The 21,607-nt window shown below is 38.4% G+C and overlaps 1 protein-coding gene across 1 annotated transcript in view; it reads left to right on the top strand.

The window, feature by feature from the left end:
• MROH2B (maestro heat like repeat family member 2B) overlaps positions 1 to 21,607 on the top strand; it is an 82,288-nt gene that overhangs the window by 13,971 nt on the left and 46,710 nt on the right. The window contains exons 7-18 of the mRNA XM_012559104.2: positions 3,367 to 3,507; positions 4,113 to 4,205; positions 4,283 to 4,352; positions 5,937 to 6,050; positions 6,879 to 6,952; positions 9,149 to 9,271; positions 10,999 to 11,112; positions 11,869 to 12,025; positions 12,161 to 12,201; positions 12,835 to 12,976; positions 13,557 to 13,600; positions 15,613 to 15,720. Coding sequence (XP_012414558.2) covers positions 3,367 to 3,507; positions 4,113 to 4,205; positions 4,283 to 4,352; positions 5,937 to 6,050; positions 6,879 to 6,952; positions 9,149 to 9,271; positions 10,999 to 11,112; positions 11,869 to 12,025; positions 12,161 to 12,201; positions 12,835 to 12,976; positions 13,557 to 13,600; positions 15,613 to 15,720 — 1,221 coding nt within the window. The remainder of the gene's footprint in view (positions 1 to 3,366; positions 3,508 to 4,112; positions 4,206 to 4,282; positions 4,353 to 5,936; positions 6,051 to 6,878; positions 6,953 to 9,148; positions 9,272 to 10,998; positions 11,113 to 11,868; positions 12,026 to 12,160; positions 12,202 to 12,834; positions 12,977 to 13,556; positions 13,601 to 15,612; positions 15,721 to 21,607) is intronic.

The following is a 21,607-nucleotide window of genomic DNA, read 5'->3' as shown; positions in this document are numbered from 1 at the left end:
GAGTCACTGGTTAGGAAAAAAACAGTCCAAACCAAGTTCCTATGTTTATGAATATCAAACTCAAATAAAACAACATCTAAAGAATATACTTGGCTGTTTCAAAATAATGTAATGCCTTATGGAGAACAGTTTATATATATTACTAGTACATTCACATATATAATTCCATCCATATCTTTCTTAATTGCTATAATTTTTTTTCAGGTAGGCTAAGTTGTATTCTCTTTAGTTCTCTTGTCTTTATTGCTGTTAAATATTATAAAAGGCTTACCAGTTAAAGTCCTTGTCTAGCTCAGTTTCTTTTTTACACGTTAAGCTATTAAAGCATTTGTTTTAGAATATACTGTGGGTAGTTAAAGCATTAGCAAACATGGAATTTCAATATGTCGCTGTAGACACCTGGAAAACAAAATGCAATACAAACTTGATGGCTACTGTGCTTGTTAACCACAGGAAAAGTCAGGCAAGTAAACAAGAAGGTATACAAAGCAATAAGGAAGTACACAGAGGGACGCACTTCACTCCCCTGGCGAGTGCTGGAAAGGCAGCCACATTCAGCCCTGCAGTCCATGAAGTTGTTCATTACAGGGAAGGAGCTCCCCTGAAGAGGAAGTAAAACCAACTCAAGTTTGGAGATTAACACACACACTTGAGTGACTGTTATGGGTGAGGCAGAGAAGGGAAAATAGGATGAAGAAGCAGAAGGAAATTAAACCAGAAATATAGTCATGACTGAATAATGAAGAGCCTGGAATGCTACGCAGGCATCTGGGCTTTTTCTTGCAGGAAATGAGAAATCCTTGAAGGGTTTTAAGCCAGGATCTGAGTACTAGAAAAAGCATTCTAATATTAACTTTGAAGATGGATGAGGTATAGAGGTGGACATGGGGTCACTATGAGTCAAAATCTACTTGATGGCACCTAATGGGAACAAAATCAGTTAGGAGTCTATTGAATTATTCCAGGTCATAAATGGTAAGGGAATAAATTAATGCAGTATCAGTGGTGCTGGTCAAAGGAACAGATGCTGGAGGATAGAATCAACAAGACTTGGCACCACTTGGATGTTGATAATGAGGGAAATGGAGACACTTGAGTTGACCCCTAGATCTCTGACTGGAGTTATCATCGAGTCATTAATCAAGATGAAGAAAACAGGGGGAATAACAGATTTGGGGAAGTACAAAAATGGGTTTAATTTTAGACATTTTGACATGAATGCCTATGGGAAAGTGGAGATATTATTAGTAGGTTTGGGTATATTTGGGATTAGAGTTAAGAAAGAAAAGCAAAGACTGAGTACATAGATTGGGGCATCGTTATGTAACTGATAGAGTCCTGGTGGCACAGTGGTTATGAGCTCGGCTGCTAACCAAAAAGTCAGCAGTTCGAATCCACCAGCTGCTCCTTGGAAACCCTACGGGGCAGTTCTACTCTGTCCTATAGGGTCACTTTGAGTTGGAATCAACTCGATGGCAACAGATTTGGTTTTTTTGGTTATGTAACTGATAACTGAATAAATGGTTTGGATAGAGACAATCAAAGAGAGTATGTAGAGTGGGGAAGTGCCAAAAACAGAGCCCTAGGGGGAATCGATATTGAAGGGGCAGGCAAAGGGAGAGGGACTCATGACGGAGAAGTGGGAATGTACTGCTAGCAGAGCAGGAGAATCAAGCAGAATGAGATTTTCAAAACTAAGAATGGAGACATTCTCAAGAAGCAAAGAGGGATCTACAGAGTCAATTGATATAGTACCCAAGTAAGAAAAATCCTGGAAAGTATCCATTGCACGGAAATATGTGGTAGAAGACATACACCTAGTTGACATACAGTCTTTCATAAAATAAATGGTTGTTATTATTAGCTACGGGAGTCACTGGGTGGCACAAATGGTTAAGCTCTGGACTACTAACCAAAAGGTTGGTGGTTCAGACCTACCCAGATCTGAACTACCCAGAGACACCTGGGAAGTAAGGTCTGGTGATCTGCTTCCAAAGTCACAGCCTTAAAACCCTGTGGAGCACAGTTCTATTCTGCACCTTTGGGGTCACCATGACCCAGAATGAACTCGACAGCAACAAACAACAACAATACTATTAGTCACTCAGTTTTCAGGTTGTTTGTTGTACAGCTGATACAAATAGTTTATCATGTAATATTAGGTTGAAAAAGCAGAATATAGAACTGTATATTAAAGAATGTTGTCAAATTTTAAGAAATTAAAACGTAAAGAAAAAGGTAAGAAAGAATAACCAAAAAAAACCGTTGCCTTCAAGTCGATTCCGACTCATAGTGACCTATAGGACAGAGAAGAACTGCCCCACAGGGTTTCCAAGGAGCAGCTGGTGGCTATGAACTGCCAACCTTTTGGTTAGCAGCTGAGGTCTTAACCACTGTTCCACCAGGGCTCCAAGAAAGAATAAGCCAGATAAACAAAAAATATTAAATATACACCAAACAGGGATTATTTGTGGATACTATTTTTGTTTCTTCATCATAATTTTTGTGTTTTCTAAGTTTTTATAATCATTATATATTACATTTATGTTTTATAGTCTGGGCATTATTCAGAATAATTTTCAATGTCAATGAAAGACAGCTTATAGTGAATTGAGGGGCCATTGGGGGGTGGGAAATAAAGATTGCAAATGTAGACCACTCCTTCAAAAAGATTTGCTCTAAGAGAAAGGAAAGAGAAACAAATTAGGTGAAGATTGTAGTGAGGGCCAAGGGGAAATAAAAATTTTTTAACATAAGGGAAATTTTAAACTTGTTAATAAATAGTAAGAAAGTGACTACTGTCGAGGAGAGGGTTAAAAATAGGAGCAAGTATTGAGATGAGTATCACTATAGTTAGAGATGTCAATGATATAGATATAGAGGTAGAGGTAGCTGTAGCTATAGCTATATAAACCAACCAGTTGCCGTCAAGTCAGTTTAGACTCATGGCGACCCTACGTGTGTCAAACTAGAGCTGTGCTCCATAGGGTTTTCAATGGCTGATTTTTCAGAGGTAGATTGTTAGCTTTTTCTTCCGAGACACTTCTGGGTAGATTCAAACCACCAACGTTTTGGTTAGCAGCATTAACCATTTGCCCCACCCAGGGACTCCATCATAACTATATAAAGATATGTAGAAATATATATAGGTATATATATAACTCTACCTCATGCAAAAATCTTAACCTAAATTTTTCTTAACTATATGCTTTGACTTCATTAAATCAGGAGAATGTCTTATAACTCTCTTTGGCTGAAAGTGGTAAGGGAAGGTTTTCAGGAGTACATAAAGCCTTCTCATATCTGAGAAACGCATAAAAAGCATAATGAAAGGTTAGGAATGGTGTTTATTTGCTGCCTCTGCAGACTTTAGCCATCGTTAAGGCCCATGGCCCCACAGTGAGCCTGCTGCTACACCGGGAAGATTTATGTGAATACGCCCTGGGCCAGGTGCCCTGGCTCCTGAACCAGTACAAAGACAAAGAAATTGATTTCCACGTCACACAGGTAAGAGCCACACCTTAAAAGAATTGATTCAGAAAGCCAGTTGCAACCATTCAGGAAGATAATAAGTCCCAGGAGGGGCTAAGAAACTTAAACATCTATTTAGGCAGCGAAACTTAAATACTTGTTGGAGAATAGGAGGTAGCGAAGAGGTTGACATAGCTCAATAATGGAAACTCCAGAAATAGACTTACGATGTTTATTCCAAGCTGCTGAGACACTGAAATGAAGCAAGGTGGTTCTTGCTGTGTGCCGTAGAGTCGATTCTAACTCATAGCAACAGAGTAGATCTGCCCCACAGGGTTTCCTAGGCTGTAATCTTTACAGGAGCAGATCGCCAGGACTTGTCTCCCACAGAGTGGCTGGTAGGTTCCAAAAGGCAACCTTTCAGTTAGCAGTCAAGCGCTTAACCACTGCACTACCAGGGCTCCTGAAGAAAGGTGGGGCGGGGGGGGCGGGCAGGGCAGAATGATTAGACAAAACTCGTAACTGCAGAAAGGTTATGGGCTGTTCTCCTTACAAAGTGTCAGTTAATTATCTGCTTTCTATGCACTGTGCTGCTGCTTTCGTGGGCAGACAGCAGCTAACCTTTGAGGCCTTCCATTTAGAGTCTAAGACAAATATTGACTGCAGCAGTCCTTTATGATATTGGCCTTCCAAAGAACTTAAGAAGATCCATCTTTTTCAACTTGCTCCACCAGGTAAGAAAACCATGATGTCAAATTTTAACTGGTTTTCCATTTTCACGTCTACCACCTAATATTTCCTCCCCATTCAGGTCTGCAGAGTTCCAGAGCCTCCAATAAAGGAAAACGAACTTGAAGCTTCAAGCTGTTTTCTTATTCTAGGTAGGACCCAGCATCCCAAGAGTTTTTAATAAAAATCTCTAACTGACATCTCCAAGTGACAATGATGACCATGATGAAGGATGTACATGTTTTCACATTAGTTACTTCCACACACATACAAAAATATTTCTTCTATGCCTGCCCAATCCCCACAAGTTCCCAGGAAGATGGCGATATGTAGGGTGACCAGTCTTCCCAGTTTGCCTAGGATTAGAGGCAGGACATTTAGTATGAAAACCAGAAAAGTTCCAGGCACACTGGCATGAGTTGGCATTCTTATGAATAGTAAATGTTTTTTTTTTTTTTTTCTTGGTATTGAGATTATTTGAAACTATGTCAAACCCAAAGTCACCCTTTTTTCTCCCAGGTCATCTCTTAGGACCTAAGCCTCTTTGGCCATCCATCAGTCACTCTGTGTCCTTCTCTTCTTCCTTCTCTCCCTTTCCTTCTTGCTCTTGCACCACAATCCCCTCCATCACCTGGCTAGAATGTCTGACCCAGGTGACATAGGAAGCATCAAGGTCACAGGGTCAGGAAACAAAACTATGCCCCAGCATGCACTGAAGATAAGGGACAGTAGCAACAATGCCAGGCCTATAGCGCCTATACCTCCATACTCCCCTAAAACGTGTCATTTCTACCACCTCATTGCAACCCTTTCTATTATGCTCTAGTTCTACCCTAATTGAACTTCTGCTTCTATACTTACGTCTTCCCTATGCCCCAACATAATTAACTAACTGGCTTTATCCTTGACAATTTCCAACACAAACACCTCTGCTCCGGCCAAGTATTTCTTCACTCTTTCCTGCTTCCTGCCCTACCCCTCCATCAATCTAACTTCCCAGCTGGTATTCTACCTATAAAAAATGTCAGCTTTCCTTCAACTCCCACTTTCTTCAGGAATATCCAAGGTGCTAAAAATAATAACAGCAATGGTTTTTATTTATCAACCACCTGCAGCTTACATGACCCTAGCATATATCATCCCATCCTATAGATGAAGAAACTATTTAGGCCCAGAGGTTCAAATAATTTGTCCAGACTCACAAAATAGCAAAGTAGCTGAGTCAGGATTCAAACACTGGTCTTTCTGAATTGAAACCTCCAGCGCTTTTTGCCTTTCCATACTGCTGTTTGTAAAATCCTATGGGGCTTGTTTTCTTCACCATTTGCTTTAGGATTTAACGTTAGAACTACAATGACAATTATATTATGGCCTTTCTGGAAGTCTCAGAAATATGAATCACTCTGTCTCTAAGTCATGGCAGCCTAGTGACTAGAAAGGGCAGATTCAGTATAGAGAGAGCAATACACTGGAGAGTTTGCTCTTTCTCCTTCATCGGCACTTACAGTCTGTAGGGTTCACTATCAGAAGAAGTGGGCTTAGATATAGAAAGCCTTCTTAGTGACCAAACTGCATAATTAATTCTGTGGTACTGAAGAAGATTGCAATAATGAGATCAAACTACCAAGCTAAGAATGACTTTGATAATCCCCATGGAATCCCATTTTCCCAAACACAAATATTTTACCTAAGACGAAATTGAGTTCTTACAACTTAAGTATTTCTTAAACCTACAGCCAATTCCAACCCTGCAGACCTGATGGAATTTTTTGATGAGCAAATAAGAAATAATAATGAAGCCATCCGAATGGGAGTCTTATCTTTGTTAAGATCAACTATCAATGCTGATGGTAAGCAAGAGGGAAGAAGCCAGAGTGGTTTATTTTTTACCAAGAAGCAAACTTAAGCCAATGTATTCTTTAACCCTATCCTATGTCTTTGAGATGTTTATACAACCTCACATTCAGGTGAAACCCAGTCTTAAGGGACAGTCTTAACTCTCTTCTTTCATGCTTGCTATGGGAGCACCCAGTTGAGAAGAATGAGTAGAATATTTGAGAATCAAATTTAGAATTTAGGTCTTAGTAAGTTAGTTAAGTGGCCCAAAACACAGGCTGAGTGAGGATGCACAATATTCTAAAAATTACCATATTTCATTGATTCTGGGAAGCACGTGTTTTCATACCATTGGAATGCATTTTAAAATTGACAACATCTTTAATTTTAATTTTCTTTTTTAGTGCAACATAAAATAAGGGTGCATTCTAAAATTGAAGATATCTTGGATTCAATAAAATATGACACTTCATTTTGCACAGCATAATAGAGATTTCTAAAATCCAGATAGTATTTTGATTTATTGAAGAATTAGCAGAAAAGAAATATGAAGTAATCTCACAAAATTTAGATCTGATTCCTTGGGCGTGATGTCTGGAATCCACTTTGGAACTTAACATTTTAAACAAGTTAAAACAAAATGTAATAGGGAACAAAGGAAGCTACTAACATCCTTGAAGTATTGGAAAAGAAGAGGGTAGGTAGAAATTGAATAACAGGATGTGAAGGACAAGAGACTTTTCAATTATGTACCATAACTCTAATGAGTTTTCATCAATCCTAGCATAAATATACTGTACTCCTACTGAATTGGTTTCTCAATTTTTCCCACTGTCTTTCAGACCCCAAGTTGAGAGATTACATGACTTCAATTGAAAGAACAGTCAAGGTCGTCATGAATGACCCCAGTATAAAAGTAAGAGAATTGATAGATACTTTTATTTGGTTGATGGTAGTTTTAAGAATGAATGAAATGGTTTTGACTCTTTAAGGATCAGCTTATGAAATGGCTTTATAAAGAACTCAGTGATCAATTCCATTTTTAAAAGAACGCTATCTTTTCCAAAAAGATGAACTACCCCAAGGTAAAATCCTACTTTCAACTCAGGGGCTTCTCATTAGAAAAGAAATTTTTGCCCATAGCATCACTATGCCATTCTTTTCAAATAGTTTTTATTAATTGTTAATTATAAAGATAATATATCTTCCTCTAAAAAATAATAACCCCTGAACACTGTTCTTAGCATAGACATCCTATTTTTCAACCAGGAAGTGCCTAGTGCAAGTCCTGCCATAGTAGGTTGCTCAAATATTTCCTGATTAACTAATTAAAATGTTTGCTGCTAGAAAAGATATAGACCTTCTGTTGGTGCAAATGAAAGAGTTGTTTTTTTGTTTTGTGTTTTTAATAAAAATCACGTTTTGTTTTGAATTAAAACACTACACAGGAACCAATGATGAAGAGAAAATGCCAAGAGACTTTGGTTACCTGTGACTATGCTTAAAATAACAAAAACTAGACAATAAATAACAACAGAGTGATTATTTATAAAAAACCAGACCTAGCAGCTTACCAACCCAGTAAGAAAAATATGAGAAGAGTTTAGGATAGTGTTGTAGGGTAACAACTTTCACAAAGCCTTCTGCAACAAAGAGATTTTTATTGTGACATATCAGAATACAAAAGTGAGAAATTGGCTGCAAGTACTCATGCTATAAACAGAGCAAAATCCAAAGAAGCACAATCTATAAGTGCTTCTTATACTATTTTGACAGGTGCTGATTCATTATGAGTAAGGGTCTTTCAATATGCCCTTTACAATCATTGGAACGTGAACATAAATTACTTACAGACTATGACTGGTTAAAGTAAAGACAAAGAACTAATATCATGATTGGGTGACCTTTTCTTGATTTTCTTTTCTAATTTTGGTCTCTTGGCTCAGGGGTTCCAGACCTATCATATGATGGTTGCTTTTTATTTGCTATGCGGACTACATGTGATATTGGGTAGATCTTTAACTCACTTCCTGGGGCAAATTGTTATTTAGTTATGGTACACACGTCTATAGTCCATTGAACTGGTTACAGCACTCTGTCCTATCCCTTTGATGTAGTTTCTTATTGTTTGAAGTCCTATAGATCCTGACAAACAAGTTGGCCTTTTGTGGTTATGGCCTGCTGTAGTTAGGTTAATCCTTTATCAGTAGAATAAGAGAGCACAGGAGTTTTAAGGCCAGCTCCTTAGGCAAAAAATAGAAAGGTGTGCACCTCTTTTCCCCCACTCACACAGATTGCTCAGTGCCTTCATGCTAACTGTTTCTGCCACTATATAGTCCTGGCTTTCTGGTCAAAGTCATTCTATTCTTCCCACCCTCCATTAAAAAAGTCATTCACTGAAGGATTGAACATTAGCTTTCTGTCCTCCAGGGAAGCAATATGATAAACAAATTAAAACCAAATTATTAATAAGTGACAACACAGGTTCATAATCCCCTATTCCAATCCCTGGGGTCAGATATATTTCAGAATTCACAATTTTTTAAAAATTTTTTTTAAAAACCAGTATTGTGGCAGTAGTCCACAATTAAACCCATTAATATTTCTGCAACAGAATGTATGAATATCCACATTACGCAGAATAAATAAATCTACAAATAGCTTTATATCAATTCAGTTTGAGTCTTGCCATCAAATGAGTTGGTGCGAAACTTAAAAAAAATCCAGTGTTCAGAGTTTTTTGGATTTTCAAATTATGAATAAGGAATTGTGGACCTATATTTCAATATACTATCTTTCAATGAAGATTTTAAAAGTGAGGCAATATTTTAGCATAAAGTCACCAAAATTTCATAATGTGTAGTAATAAAATATATCTCTTTGGGGACTGGGAAGAAGATGTTGGTTAAAGAGAATCTTTATGGTAACCTTAAAATCATAACCTATAGGTTACCACCTGCTCCATTTACTTATGGTAACAGATCATTCAATTTATACTCCTGTTTTTAAAGTTTCCCAGTAAATAATCCATGAAGGTTAAACAATAAAAGAAGCTAAATTTCCAATATGCCCAACATAGTAAAGTGCTGCAAGTGTATTTTTCTTACTGTAGGTGAGAAATTCCATCCTTCTTCTTATCCAAACCATGTGTGAAAAGAGCTACATTGAAGCCCGAGAAGGATGGCCTCTGATTGATTACATCTTCTCCCAGTTTGCAATATCCAGCAAGAATCTGGTATGAAAAGGGTGCAGTTTTGAGCATTGTACCAGTGGAGTTACTAGGGTTGGTGTCACCCAGTGCGATAATTTATGGTGTCCCCCCACCCCTGCCATGAACCTCCTCTCCTCCCACACCAGACCATATAGAATTCTTAGTAATGTTTATTATGAGTTTAAATAATAGAATAGTATGTGATAAATATATTGTAAGTTGCTTAAATGTAATACTTCTTAGGTTATATGACCACTAACAACAAAATTGTAAAATCTTTCTACATTGAATTACAACATTGTTAGTAACTGAGCAGAAGGCTTTTTTTATTTTTCTCCTTCTTTTCCTTTAATTACTACTGCTTCATTCTCAAAAAAGTTATTGATATAGGTTCATAAATACTAATTACCACATATTGTAACTAAAGCACCAGAAAATCTGACAAAATCAGCAACTATAAAAAACACTGACAGCAATGCAAACGTGTGCTTGTGGCATCTGCAGATGAAACCATGTGATTCAAAGCATCGTTGTAATTGAGCAATAATACAGCTCTGACCAGAGAGCATTAGGAGGTTCAAAAAGTCAATTAACATTGAGTTTTAGCCTTGTAGGTATATTGATACATGTAAGCTGGGTTAACAAAAAATATTTTTGTTGTTATAATTAACTACAGAGATATTTTTATTAAAAAAATAATAAATTTCTGGGGAAACACTGCACAAAAATTTTATAGACAGTCGTTTTGGTGTCACCCCCTCTGACTGTGTCACCCAGTGTGGTCCACGCCCCCTGTGCCCCCCTAGTGATGCCACTGCAGTGTACTAGAACACGTCCAGTAGACTCAACTAGCTTAATAAAAAAATGGCTAAGGTTCAATCAAATAACTGATTTAAAAGTAATATTTCAACCTTATCACTTTTATCGATGAATAGTTTTTCAGTCTCTAGTTTTCTCAGCCCTTTTCACTGATATCACTTCTAAATTATACTAAACACAACCAGAACCAGTTGCCGTCGACTCTACTCCAACTCATGGTGACCCCATGTGTGTCAGTGGAACTGTGCTCCGTAGGGTTTTCAATGGCTAATTTTTTGGAAGTAGATGGCCAGGTTTTCTTCCAAGGCACCTCTGGGTGGACTCAAACCTTAGCTGAGAAAGTTTGTACCACCCAGTGATTCTATAATAAACACAAGATAGATTAAAGTACAGTTTTTCCTAAAGATGAGACGAGCTGGTCTCCAAAAGCCTGGGAGGTGGTTTGTAGAGGGGTAGAGAGAATGGATTGCAGGAGATAAAAGCAAGAGACACCAATACTTGCTGCACTGGGGTCATCTCCCCTTAGATGACTATGCTGAAAAGCAAAGTGCTTAAGAGCTCAGTGATCTTAGCAATTTTGTTGCAACTAAAATTACTCTCTACTCCACTAGCAGGCAATGTCTGAAAATTTTCACCCCAGAGTAAATTGCAAAGGCCTGAGGAGGGGAGGGAAAGGGAATAGCTGCTGTTCCAGAACGCTCACAGTTTTTGCTTTTCTGTCTTAGCCAGAGATGAGTTTTCTAACTCATTCCTCCAAGGGACACTTTAAAACAGGGATTAGGTGCTAGGGACCAAGACCACTGGGTTCCATGAGCCCTTTAAGTTGAATAACTACATCCTCCACTCCAGAGTGTGAGACCACATCCAAGTAAGTTTGGACGGGGAAAACATTAAGGATTGTTAGCAAGTGATTTATTTCCTCTTTCTTAAAGGAGAAATTGATGAAAACTAACTCCCATGAGAATGAAAAGGGGGAAAAATCTGTCCAAGAAACAAGCCTTGAGGTCTTAAAAACCCTGGATCCATTGGTCATTGGAATGCCTCAGGTAAAGTATTTTGTCACCACTTACAATTGGCTTAGGGGTGGATTAAAAGCAAAGAGATGAGATATGAGGTCAGATGCAACTCATAGGAACTGGAGGTGGATGATATAGTAGGAATGATAATATGGAAGGGCATGGGAGATATTATGATGACAAAAGGACTGGGCTTGGTCGTTAAATATAGACAGCAAGAACGAGGAAAGAGTCCAAGATGACACCAAGGTTTCCATTAAGACAAGGTAGTTTTTCAAGGGACATGAAACATACTGACTAAAGAGATTATAGATGTTCCAGACATACAGAGAAGAAAGACCAGAGCCTGAAGCCGAGAGTAACAGCAACCCATTCCCTATCTTCTCCGAGTGGTTCTCACTTGGGGCAGTCTCTTTCCCCCTTGGAACTTTTGGAAATATGTGGGACATTTTTGGTCATCACATTAACAAGGGGCTTACCAGCACTTAGTGAGTGAAGCCCAGGAATACTACATATCCTGCAGTGACTGGAACAGCCCTTCAACAATGAAGCGTTGTCCTGCTCAAAATTCCAACAACCCCATGAGAAACACTGACCAACACTCCCTAAAACTGGCTCCTGAAAATGGATGCTATACAGAGATTTTATTTAATGATTTCATTTGACTTGGCCCGAAGAGCGAAATGATAATGAATGAGAGAAACGTTTCTAAATCAGAGAAAACCACACAGTGAGGCCTAGTGAGAAGTAATGGAAAAAGAATAAACTATCTTATGTTTTCCACAGGTGCTATGGCCAAGAATCCTGACTTTTGTGGTACCGGCGGAATATACAGGAACTCTGGCCCACCTGTTCAATATCATCAGAATCCTGATCATGGCAGAGGAGAGGAAGCAGCTTAATGCCAAGGAGTCAACAGCACTTGTCATCTCTACTGGAGCTGGTTTGTATATTCAAAAACAAAGCAAAACTTTTCTCAGGAGAGATTTGTTTCCTATGGCACTTGGATCTCATGCCCAAACCCAATCTGAATTTTTCAGGCCCCACAGTAATAATGAAAATTGCTTTCTCTTTCTAGTGAAACTTCCTACACCACAGCAGCTACTGGCCAGACTTCTGGTGAGTGAGTTACAAAGAACCAATGTGGGATAAGTTTAAGCTGATATAGATAACTAAGTTCCATACAAATGCTAATAAAAATCACATACATACTCCAAACCAAAATACAAACTAAAATGACATAATAAATTTTCTGCTGTACTAGTGACACTCATGAAGGTTTATTATTGGCAAGATTATCTTTCCACTCTAAAATGCTTGTTGAACTTTACAAATTTTAATGTAAGCATAGACTGAATCTGATCCATACGTACCATTCAAATTCCATATCTATTGTTTGTATTTTCCTTTTCTCCATTTGGCCACATCTGTATCTATGTACTCAAGTACTATTGCCACATCCCCTTATTTAATTAAGAGATAATCTGAGTATTGGTACCTTCCGTTTATTTTTGGTTGGTGTTTTCCATATATTTTTTTCACCTTTATCCTCAAGGGGAAAAAAAACTGGGGAGGATAAATTTTCTAAATGTTAGTTTTGCTCTAGAATACGTTAGAATCAACTGTGCTGATTCGCTAGAAGATTATCCAATGTAGGAATCAAGAGAATCCAGAACAATGGTAAAATAAGAAGGTAGATGGACCTTTTAAATACCACTGAAATTGACTAGCATTTCCTCTTCCATCCTTCAGGTAATATCTATGCTCGCCAGTTTAGGGAAATTGCTTGGGGCTGGTGCAATAGGACTTTTGAAGATATTGCCTGAGATCATTCATCCAAAATTGGTAGAACTCTGGAAAACACGCTTACCTGAGCTTCTGCAGCCTCTGGAAGGTACAAGGGAGCAGGGTCAGGTCTTTATCCAAGCAGGCAAGAACACAAAGAAATGAGATCATTTCTCTGTCTAAAGCCATTATTGTTCATTTTGGACAATAATAACGATTAGCCATTATTGTTCATTTTGGACAATAATAACGATTACCTTAATATGCAAGGTAGACATCTATGTTTCTTCTTGACTATGTTCTATTTCTCTACCAAATACTCGTACTACACAAAGACCTAGTGGGTAACATCTTTGGCAGGAACTTTCACTTTTGCTTCAGTCCTTTTCTTTTTCTTTCTTCTGGTATTTTTCTAGAAGGTTGTTATTACTCATTCAGGTTCCAGTGTAAAATAAGGTCATTTTACTACTTGTTGAAATTAGCAAAAAGCCTAGACTGTCATGGATGGAAGACCTTCTGTCCACGAGACTAGCCCTTCAAAATTGCCAAAATAGTAAATTTCATGTGAAATAACCATTCTTAGTAAGGAAGTGCATGAAATGGAACCCCGACATCCACGGGGTCCTGGCAAGGTAGAATTCGAGTCTGTTTTTTTTTTTTGCAGTTATTGCATCAATTTCTATTTCTAGGAAAGAACGCTAGTATCGCACTGTGGGAAACCATGCTGCTTCAGGTAAGAGCGCCTTCTCGGCTAATTTTTGACAATGGAGTGATGAAATCAACTAAAGTTACTCATCTTAACTAAAAAGAACTAAATTTCAAAAGGCAGTAAACAATATTTCCTTTTCTTGAGAAAACTACTAGAATGTTAAAACTGATTGTTCAAAGATGATGCTCTTTAAATCACAACTTGAACAACAACCTTGAGTCTTCACAATTTGATGAGTTTGAGATAGTTTTGAAGATTTCGCTTACTAATATTTTTATCTGTGCCTTTCTTAAGTCTCTGATTTTCAGGTTTTTCCTCTCCTTGCAACTGCATGCTTTTACTAGTCATATAAAGAAATACAGATTAATGCAAATCCCACTTCTAGGCTCCTAAACACGACTCTTTTTTCCTGAATCATCTTCTCACTGTCTTTTTCCTAATATCTAAAAACCAAAAGTGCTACATTGTGCTCCTTTTCCAGAAAAGAAATTCCTTCTCTCACTCGTAAACTTTATGGACCTTTACAACTAAACAGTGACACCAAACCAAAAAAACCTGTTGCCGTCGAGTCGATTCTGACTCATAGCAAACCTATAGGACAGAGTACAACTGCCCCATAGGGTTTCCAAGGAGTGGCTGGTGGATTTGAACTGCTAACCTTTTGATTAGCAGTCAAGCTTTTAACCGCTGCGCCACCAGGGCTCCCAATAATGCCAAATCCCAGAAATGGTAAATTGCAAACCAGAGTTGGACATTGGCTTCACAAAGATTTCAAGAACCCACAAGGGAGCCAAGGAACCCATGGACAGGGAGCTTTTAATATAGCAGAACTTCAGTTCATAGACCACCTAAGGTGGAATACCTATGGTTTCTTAAAAATATCAATTTTCAGTGACCTCTCCTGAATATCTCCATGTTTTATCTCAACTCCTTCTAGAATCAGGATCTCTGGGGTTGGGACTTGAGAATTGACATGGTTTTAAAAGTTCCCCCAAGTAATTCTTATCCATTATAAAATTTGAAAACCACTGCTCTACTCTCCTGATCCTCAATTCTAGGATCCACCTCCCTTCCTATATCCTTGCCTCTATTATTTCCTCCCTTCCTCAAAATTCTTACCTTATTTTCTTCTACTATTATTTTAAAATGGCTGTTTTTACTAGGAAGGAAGATTCTTTCTCTAACAGGAAAACTTAAGAACAGTTTCTAGCCCTCTCCCAATCTAAAGCATACCTCTAGCCGCCTTTTTCCATAACTATCTGCAAGTATCTTACTCCCTTGAACTTGTAAGTCTGTTTAATTTCTTCTCTTTAAAGGACCCATTGAATATGCCCCTATAAAAAAAAATGCGTACAAACCCTTTCATCGGCCTCAACATTAAGTGCCCTTTTATAAGCTTAAAGCTGAGAAAATATGTAAAAAATAGTAGATTTTGAAAATTGCAATGGATTTTGTCCTCCAAAAAGATGAAAACACCTTTTTATGTATTATTGAACATGGGTTCAGAGGACTGATTATGGCTCGGGCTCAGGATAATTGGTGAAACCAGGGATATTTAGTTAATAAATTTAAAGTTAGCAGAAATGAACCTATACATCTAATTAGTTGTTTAAGACATGTAATTTTATATTCCAAAAATCTTCATCCTCTTTTTTTAGTGTTTAATAAAACATACATCAACAAATGGAGTTTCTTAAATCTATCAAAACTTGAAAAATATTAAGTTCAATTTACGTTTCAGCTAGGATTTGCTTCTATTTTAAGTCTTTCAGATATTTTCATTTAAGAGGGAGAAAAAAGAAGGCAGTAACCTGGAGTTATTTCCAAGTTCTGTGTATCTTATTCTTAGTGAGAATTCAGAACATATTGAAAAAAATGGCTTTTAAAATAAACTAAGAGGAAAAGTTCCAGAGTAACCAGTTATTTTATGGGGAAAGAGAAAATGCTATTTAATATGTATTTCTAAAAGGTAATAAGAATGTACAGAAAGACATTAAACAGTCACATTTATATCTAACTTCCACTTCCTACAACAGTTGCTCAAAGAATCTTTATGGAAGATCGGTGACACGGCCTGGACCGTTCAACTGAGTTGGGATTTCAACCATCAAATGGCAGGTTACACCAACACCTCCACTGAGAAGGTGGGTTTTTCAGTTAAGGAACCTTATGACCCAAAATCACTGCTCAAGCTCCATCTTGTCTGTACTACAACCCAAACGACAGACGAATAGTTAGAAAAAGAGTTTCCCTCCTTTTAAGGCCACTCCCTGAAAGTTGCATACTACTCCTCTCAATATCACATTTGGCCAAAACTTAGTCATATGGCCATACCTATATAGAAGACTGTGAAGTATAGTGTCTACAGGATAGACATGTGCCTAATTAAAATTTAAGGATTCTGTTCTAAAGGATGGTGAAGAATGGATACTGGAAGGCAAATAGCAGTTCCTGCCACAGCACTGGTTTAATGTCAGCTTATGTTGTGGTTTTCATTGGGAAAGTCTTGTGAGGCTGTCTACTAGAAACAATTTAACAAAAACTTAGAGCTAAACTAATTATCTAAGGTCAATTCTTCCATTCCTCCATCTCCAAATGGCCTCTACCTAATCCTCCACATTGTAGCCACCCATTGCAAATGGGATTTGAATCCCATAGTTTCTTCTATTTACTACTTATGGAGCCTTGTTGTTGTTGTTGTTAGTTGCTGTGGAATCAGCTTTGACTCACAGCAACCGTATTTATAGCAGAACAAAATGTTGTCCGGTCCTGCGTCACCTTCATGATACTTGGTATGTTTTGAGTCCATTGTTGTGGCTATTGTGTCAATCCGTCTCATTGAGGGTGTCGCACATTTTCACAGACCCTCTACTTTACCAAACATGATATCCTTTTCTAGTGATTGGTCTTTTCTGATGATGTGTCCAAAGTAAGCGAGTCAAAGTCTTGCTACCCTCACTTCTAAGGAGCATTCTGGTTGTATTTCTTCTAAGACTGGTTTGTTCATTCTTCTGGCAGTTCACAGTGTATTTAATATTCTTCACCAACACCACAGTTCAAATGCATCAATTCTTCTGTTTCCTTTTTCAGTGTACAGCTTTCGTATGCATATGAAGTGATTGAAAAGACTATGGCTTGCTTGGGCCAGGCACACCTTAGTCATCAAAGTGACATCTTGGCTTTTGAATTCTTTAAAGAGGTTTTTTGCAGCAATACCTCTGCAATACAGAGGTTCAGTATATCGTTGATATCTTGACTGTTGCATCCATTGGTGTTGACTGTTAATCCAAGTAGAATGAAATCATTGACAACTTCATTTTTTATGATTTTTTAAATCAGTTCAGTTGTGAGGATTTTTGCTTTCTTTATGTTCAGGTGTAATCTATACCGAAGGCTGTAGTATTTGACCTTTATCAGTAAGTGCTTCAAGTCATCTTCATTTTCAGCAAGCAAGGTTGTGTCATCTGCATATCTCAGGTTGTTAATGAGTCTTCCTCCAATCCTGATGCTGCATTCTTCTTCGTTAACTCCAGCTTCTTGGATTATTTGTTCAGCATACAAATAGAATAAAGTAAGGTGAAAGGATACAACCTGATGCACAAATTTTCCAATTTTAAACTACGCAGTATCACCTCTTTCTGTTCGAATAACTGCCTCTTGATCCATGTACAGGTCCCATATGAGCACCATTAAGTGCTCTGGAATTCACCACTCATCTATCAGTTTGTTGTACTGTGGTGCCTTACGTGTATATGGCCTTAGGTAAATTATTTAACCTCTCTGAAGCCTCAATGTCCTCATCTATAAAATAGAAACAGTACCCACCTCTGAAGGTTGTTTTGTTATGAAGTTTCAATGAGATAAACTATATAAAGTCCCTAGTGAAGTGCTTCGTACAGGCATGTGCTCAATAAAAATTTTAAAAAATAGCTTTGGTTATGGTCATTATTATGATAATATCATTCCTAAATTTATTTTCCTGGAAAAACATTTTCCCAGTTCCATCAAGTCCGCTATTAAGTATCTCTTCATACAGATTATTCATATCAACCTCCAACTGTTTTCATATTTTCAAAATTTTCAAAATCCACCTCACTGTAGACTCTCTGAGGAGCCTGTTGGTACAGCAGTTAAAATGCTTAGCTGCTAACCACAAGATCTGCAGTTTGAACCCACCAGCTGCTCCATGGGAGAAAGATGTGGCAGTCTGCTTCTGTAAAGATTTACAGCCTTGGAAAGCCTATAGGGGCAGTTCTACTCTGTTCTATAGGGTTGCTATGAGTCGGAATCAACTCAATGGAGGTGGGTTTGGTCTTAGTGGGTAGACTGTCTGATTTGGAACAGAGTACTGATTCTCCAGATTGGGCTATCAAGCCTGCAGACATACCCACTAGGAAGATTTGGTGAGCAATGCCTCATTTTCTAATCATACAAATGAGCCCTGTGTATTTCATGTAATACCATTGATCCAATAGCTTCCACACCACAGTATTTCTCCAGGATAATAATGGAATGGGTAGGAAGAGCTATTTAAGCAATGGGCTGCGTAGATTTCTTTAATCCTTACGTTGAACACCAGGAAAGTTAAGAGTGTATCAATTAGCTTTTGCTGCATAGCAAACTACCCCCAAACCTCCTAGCTTAAAATAACAAACACATATTTAGCTCACAGGTTGGCAGTTTGGGTTGGGCTCAGTTGAGCAGTCTTCTGATCTTGACTTGGCTCACTCAGGTTTACTGGGAGTTGGCTAATCTAGGGTGGTCTCAGCCGAGACAGTTGGTTTCTGTTCCTTGTGGCAGACAAGCTGTCATTGTGTTGACAATGAAGTATGTGCAAACTCTCTTGAGGTCCAGGTTCAGAACTGGCATACAAAATAAGGCTTCACGACCTTATTTTTCTAGTCATATAACAAGTACCTCCTCTTGTGAATTTCTTCCTTGATCTCACCTCCACAAGAATATAAATAAGCATGTGTACTTCTGCCACATTCTACTGGCCAACACAAGTCACAACGCCAGCCCAGATTCAAGGAGTGGGAAAATCAACTCCCCTCCTTGGTGGAAGTTGCTGCAGAGTCCTATCACAAAGCGATATGGATAAAGATAGGATAGAAAAGTTGTGACTGTTTTTGCAATTTACCACATTTTTTCTTAGTGCTAGTTTCCTGATTTCTAGGATTCCTGCCAAGTAACAAAGAAAGAATGTATTATACACTGAATCTGACCAAAATCAACAGAGAAGCAATAGGTTAGCAGCACTGGGAGGCACTGAGGCTAACCCTTTACACATGAGTCATATTTTCCCCTGCCTTACATCAATTTTTTCTGCAGCACTTTTCCAGAATTCTTCCCAGTCCTTTGCCAATGTGGAGTTAGACAGATCTTAGCAGCCTTACCCCTAAATACTGTTACTTCAGTTGTATGCAGTTTTCCTCATTCTAATTCCATTGCCATGTGGTAGAGACTCTTTGCTTGGATAACCAAGACTGGAATGGAAGCTATCTGGTCAGATTCTCACTGTTGTTGTTAGGTGCTGTCGAGTCACTTCCAACTGATAGCAAACATATGTACAACAGAATGTAACACTACCCAGTCCTGTGCCATCTTCACAATCGTTATGCTTGATCCTGTTGTTGAAGCCATTGTGTCAATCCTGTGGTTGTGGTTATATCTCATTGATGGTCTTCCACTTTTTCACTGACCCTTCTACTTTACCAAGCATGATGTCCTTCTCCAGGGACTGGTCCCTCATGATAACATGTCCAAAGTATGTGAGATGTAGTCTTGCCATCCTCGCTTCTAAGAAGCATTCTGGTTGTACTTCTTCCAAGATAGATTTGTTCATTCTTTTGGCAGTCTGTGGTATATTCAATAATCTTTGCCAACACCACAATTCAAAGGCATCAGTTCTTCAGTCTTCCTTATTCATTGTCCCGCTTTCACATGCATATGAGGCTATTGAAAACACCATGGCTTGGATCAGGCACACCTTGGTCTTCAAGTTGACATCTTTGTTTTTTAACACTTTAAAGGGGTCTTTTGCAGCAGATTTGCCCAATGACATATGTTGTTTGAGTTCTCGACTGCTGCTTCCGTGAACGTGGATTGCGGATCCAAGTAAAATGAAAACCTTGACAACTTCAATCTTTTCTCTGCTTATCATGATGTTGCTTATTGGTCCAAATGTAAGGATTTTTGTTTTCTTTATGTTGACGTGTAATCCATACTGACGGCTGTGGTCTTTGAGCTTCATCAGTAAGTGCTTCCAGTCCTCTTCACTTTCAGCAAGCAAGGTTGTGTCATCTGCATAAGGCAGGTGTTAATAAGTCTTCCTCTAATCCTGATGCCACCTTCTTCTTCATATAGTCTAGCTTCTTGGATTCTTTGCTCAGCATGCAGATTGAATAAGTATGATGACAGGCTACAACCCTGACACACACCTTTCCTGACTTTAAAACACACAGTATCCCTTGTTCTGTTCAAACGACTGCCTCTTGGTCTATGTACAGGTTCCTCATGAGCACAATTAAGTGTTCTGGAATTCCCATTCTTCGCAGTGTTGTCCATAATTTGTTATGATCCACACAGTCGAATGCCTTTGCATAGTCAATAAAACACAGATAAACATCTTTCTGATATTCTCTGCTTTCAGCCAGGATCCATATGACATCAGCAATGATAACCCTGGTTCCACGTCCTCTTCTGTATCTGGCTTGAATTTCTGGCAGTTCTCTGTCGATGTGTTGCTTCAGCCTCTTTTGAGTGATTTTCAGCAAAATTTTACTTGCCTGTGATATTAATGATATTGTTCGATAATTTCTGTATTTGGTTGGATCACCTTCGGAATAGGCATAAATATAGATCTCTTCCACTTGGTTGGCCAGGAAACTGTCTTCCAAATTTCTTGGCAAAGACGAGTGAGCACCTCCAGTGCTGCATCCATTTGTTGAAACCTCTCAGTGGGTATGCTGCCATTCCTGGAGCCTCATTTTTTGCCAATGCCTTCAGTGCAGCTTGAACCTCTTCCTTCAGCACTATCATTTTCCTGATTATATGGTACCTCCTGAAATGACTGAACATCAACCAGTTCTTTTTGGTGTAGTGACTCTCTGTATGCCTTCCATCTTGTTTTGATGTTTCCTGTGTCACCCAGTGTTTTGCCCCTAGAATCCTTCAGTATAGATCCTCATTACTTAAGGCTATTCTTGTTCTAATAGTTGAGATAATAGCAACCACTCTACCTGTTTTATTATCTTTTATGTCCCCCTTTCATCTTGTCAGACTGATCTGCACAATTTCTCTTGAATATACCAATTTAACTTTATCTGTTTCTACTAATATTTCCTTCACTCTGTGCCATAGGTTCTTCTTTCATTAGTGGTGACCAGTCAATAGATGCAACCCTCTGAGCCCTGCAAAGTCCTTGGAGTGGATCTCCACTGGGCAATTTTCCCTCCTGTATGTGACAAAGATTCTAAATAAACAGATGCCAGTCTGATATTATATACTTGTAAAAGATTTGAATCTTAGAAAACAAATCAAGGCTTTATGACTTTATTTTTCTAGCCATATGAGAAGTACCTCTTCTTGTGAATTTCTTCCTTTTGTCTCACCTCCACAAGAATACGGACGAACAGATATGCACATATACCTATATACATCCAGGCATGTGCTGTGGTGTTCAAACACAAGCTAGTGCTGGGCTGTCCCACTCCTCCAGCCACAGCTATACGTCTTGTATGGATTCTAGTGACAGAAAACAGGAGTCCATGTCCTACTTGCCTTTCCTTCCTCCTGACACTACCGAAGTAACCGGAATAAGGCTGATATAATGAAGCCAACATTCTCACCACCTCTAAGAGATGTGGCAATTATCAAATGATTCCCCACATGCTCTCTCACCAATGTTCCTCCATTGAGAGGTTTCCCTCTCTAATTTACTCAGAGTTCCTCTCTGGAGATACGGTAAATATGCCGTATGTGACTTTCTTTGACCCCTGACACTGTTTTTTTTTTTTTTTTTTTTTTAAT

This window comes from Trichechus manatus, unplaced genomic scaffold, assembly GCF_000243295.1.
Source record: "Trichechus manatus latirostris isolate Lorelei unplaced genomic scaffold, TriManLat1.0 scaffold00212, whole genome shotgun sequence".
Classification (NCBI taxonomy): Eukaryota; Metazoa; Chordata; class Mammalia; order Sirenia; family Trichechidae; genus Trichechus; species Trichechus manatus.
The sequence above is the reverse complement of the archived record's forward strand: the minus strand, read 5'-3'. Positions and strand labels throughout refer to the sequence as shown.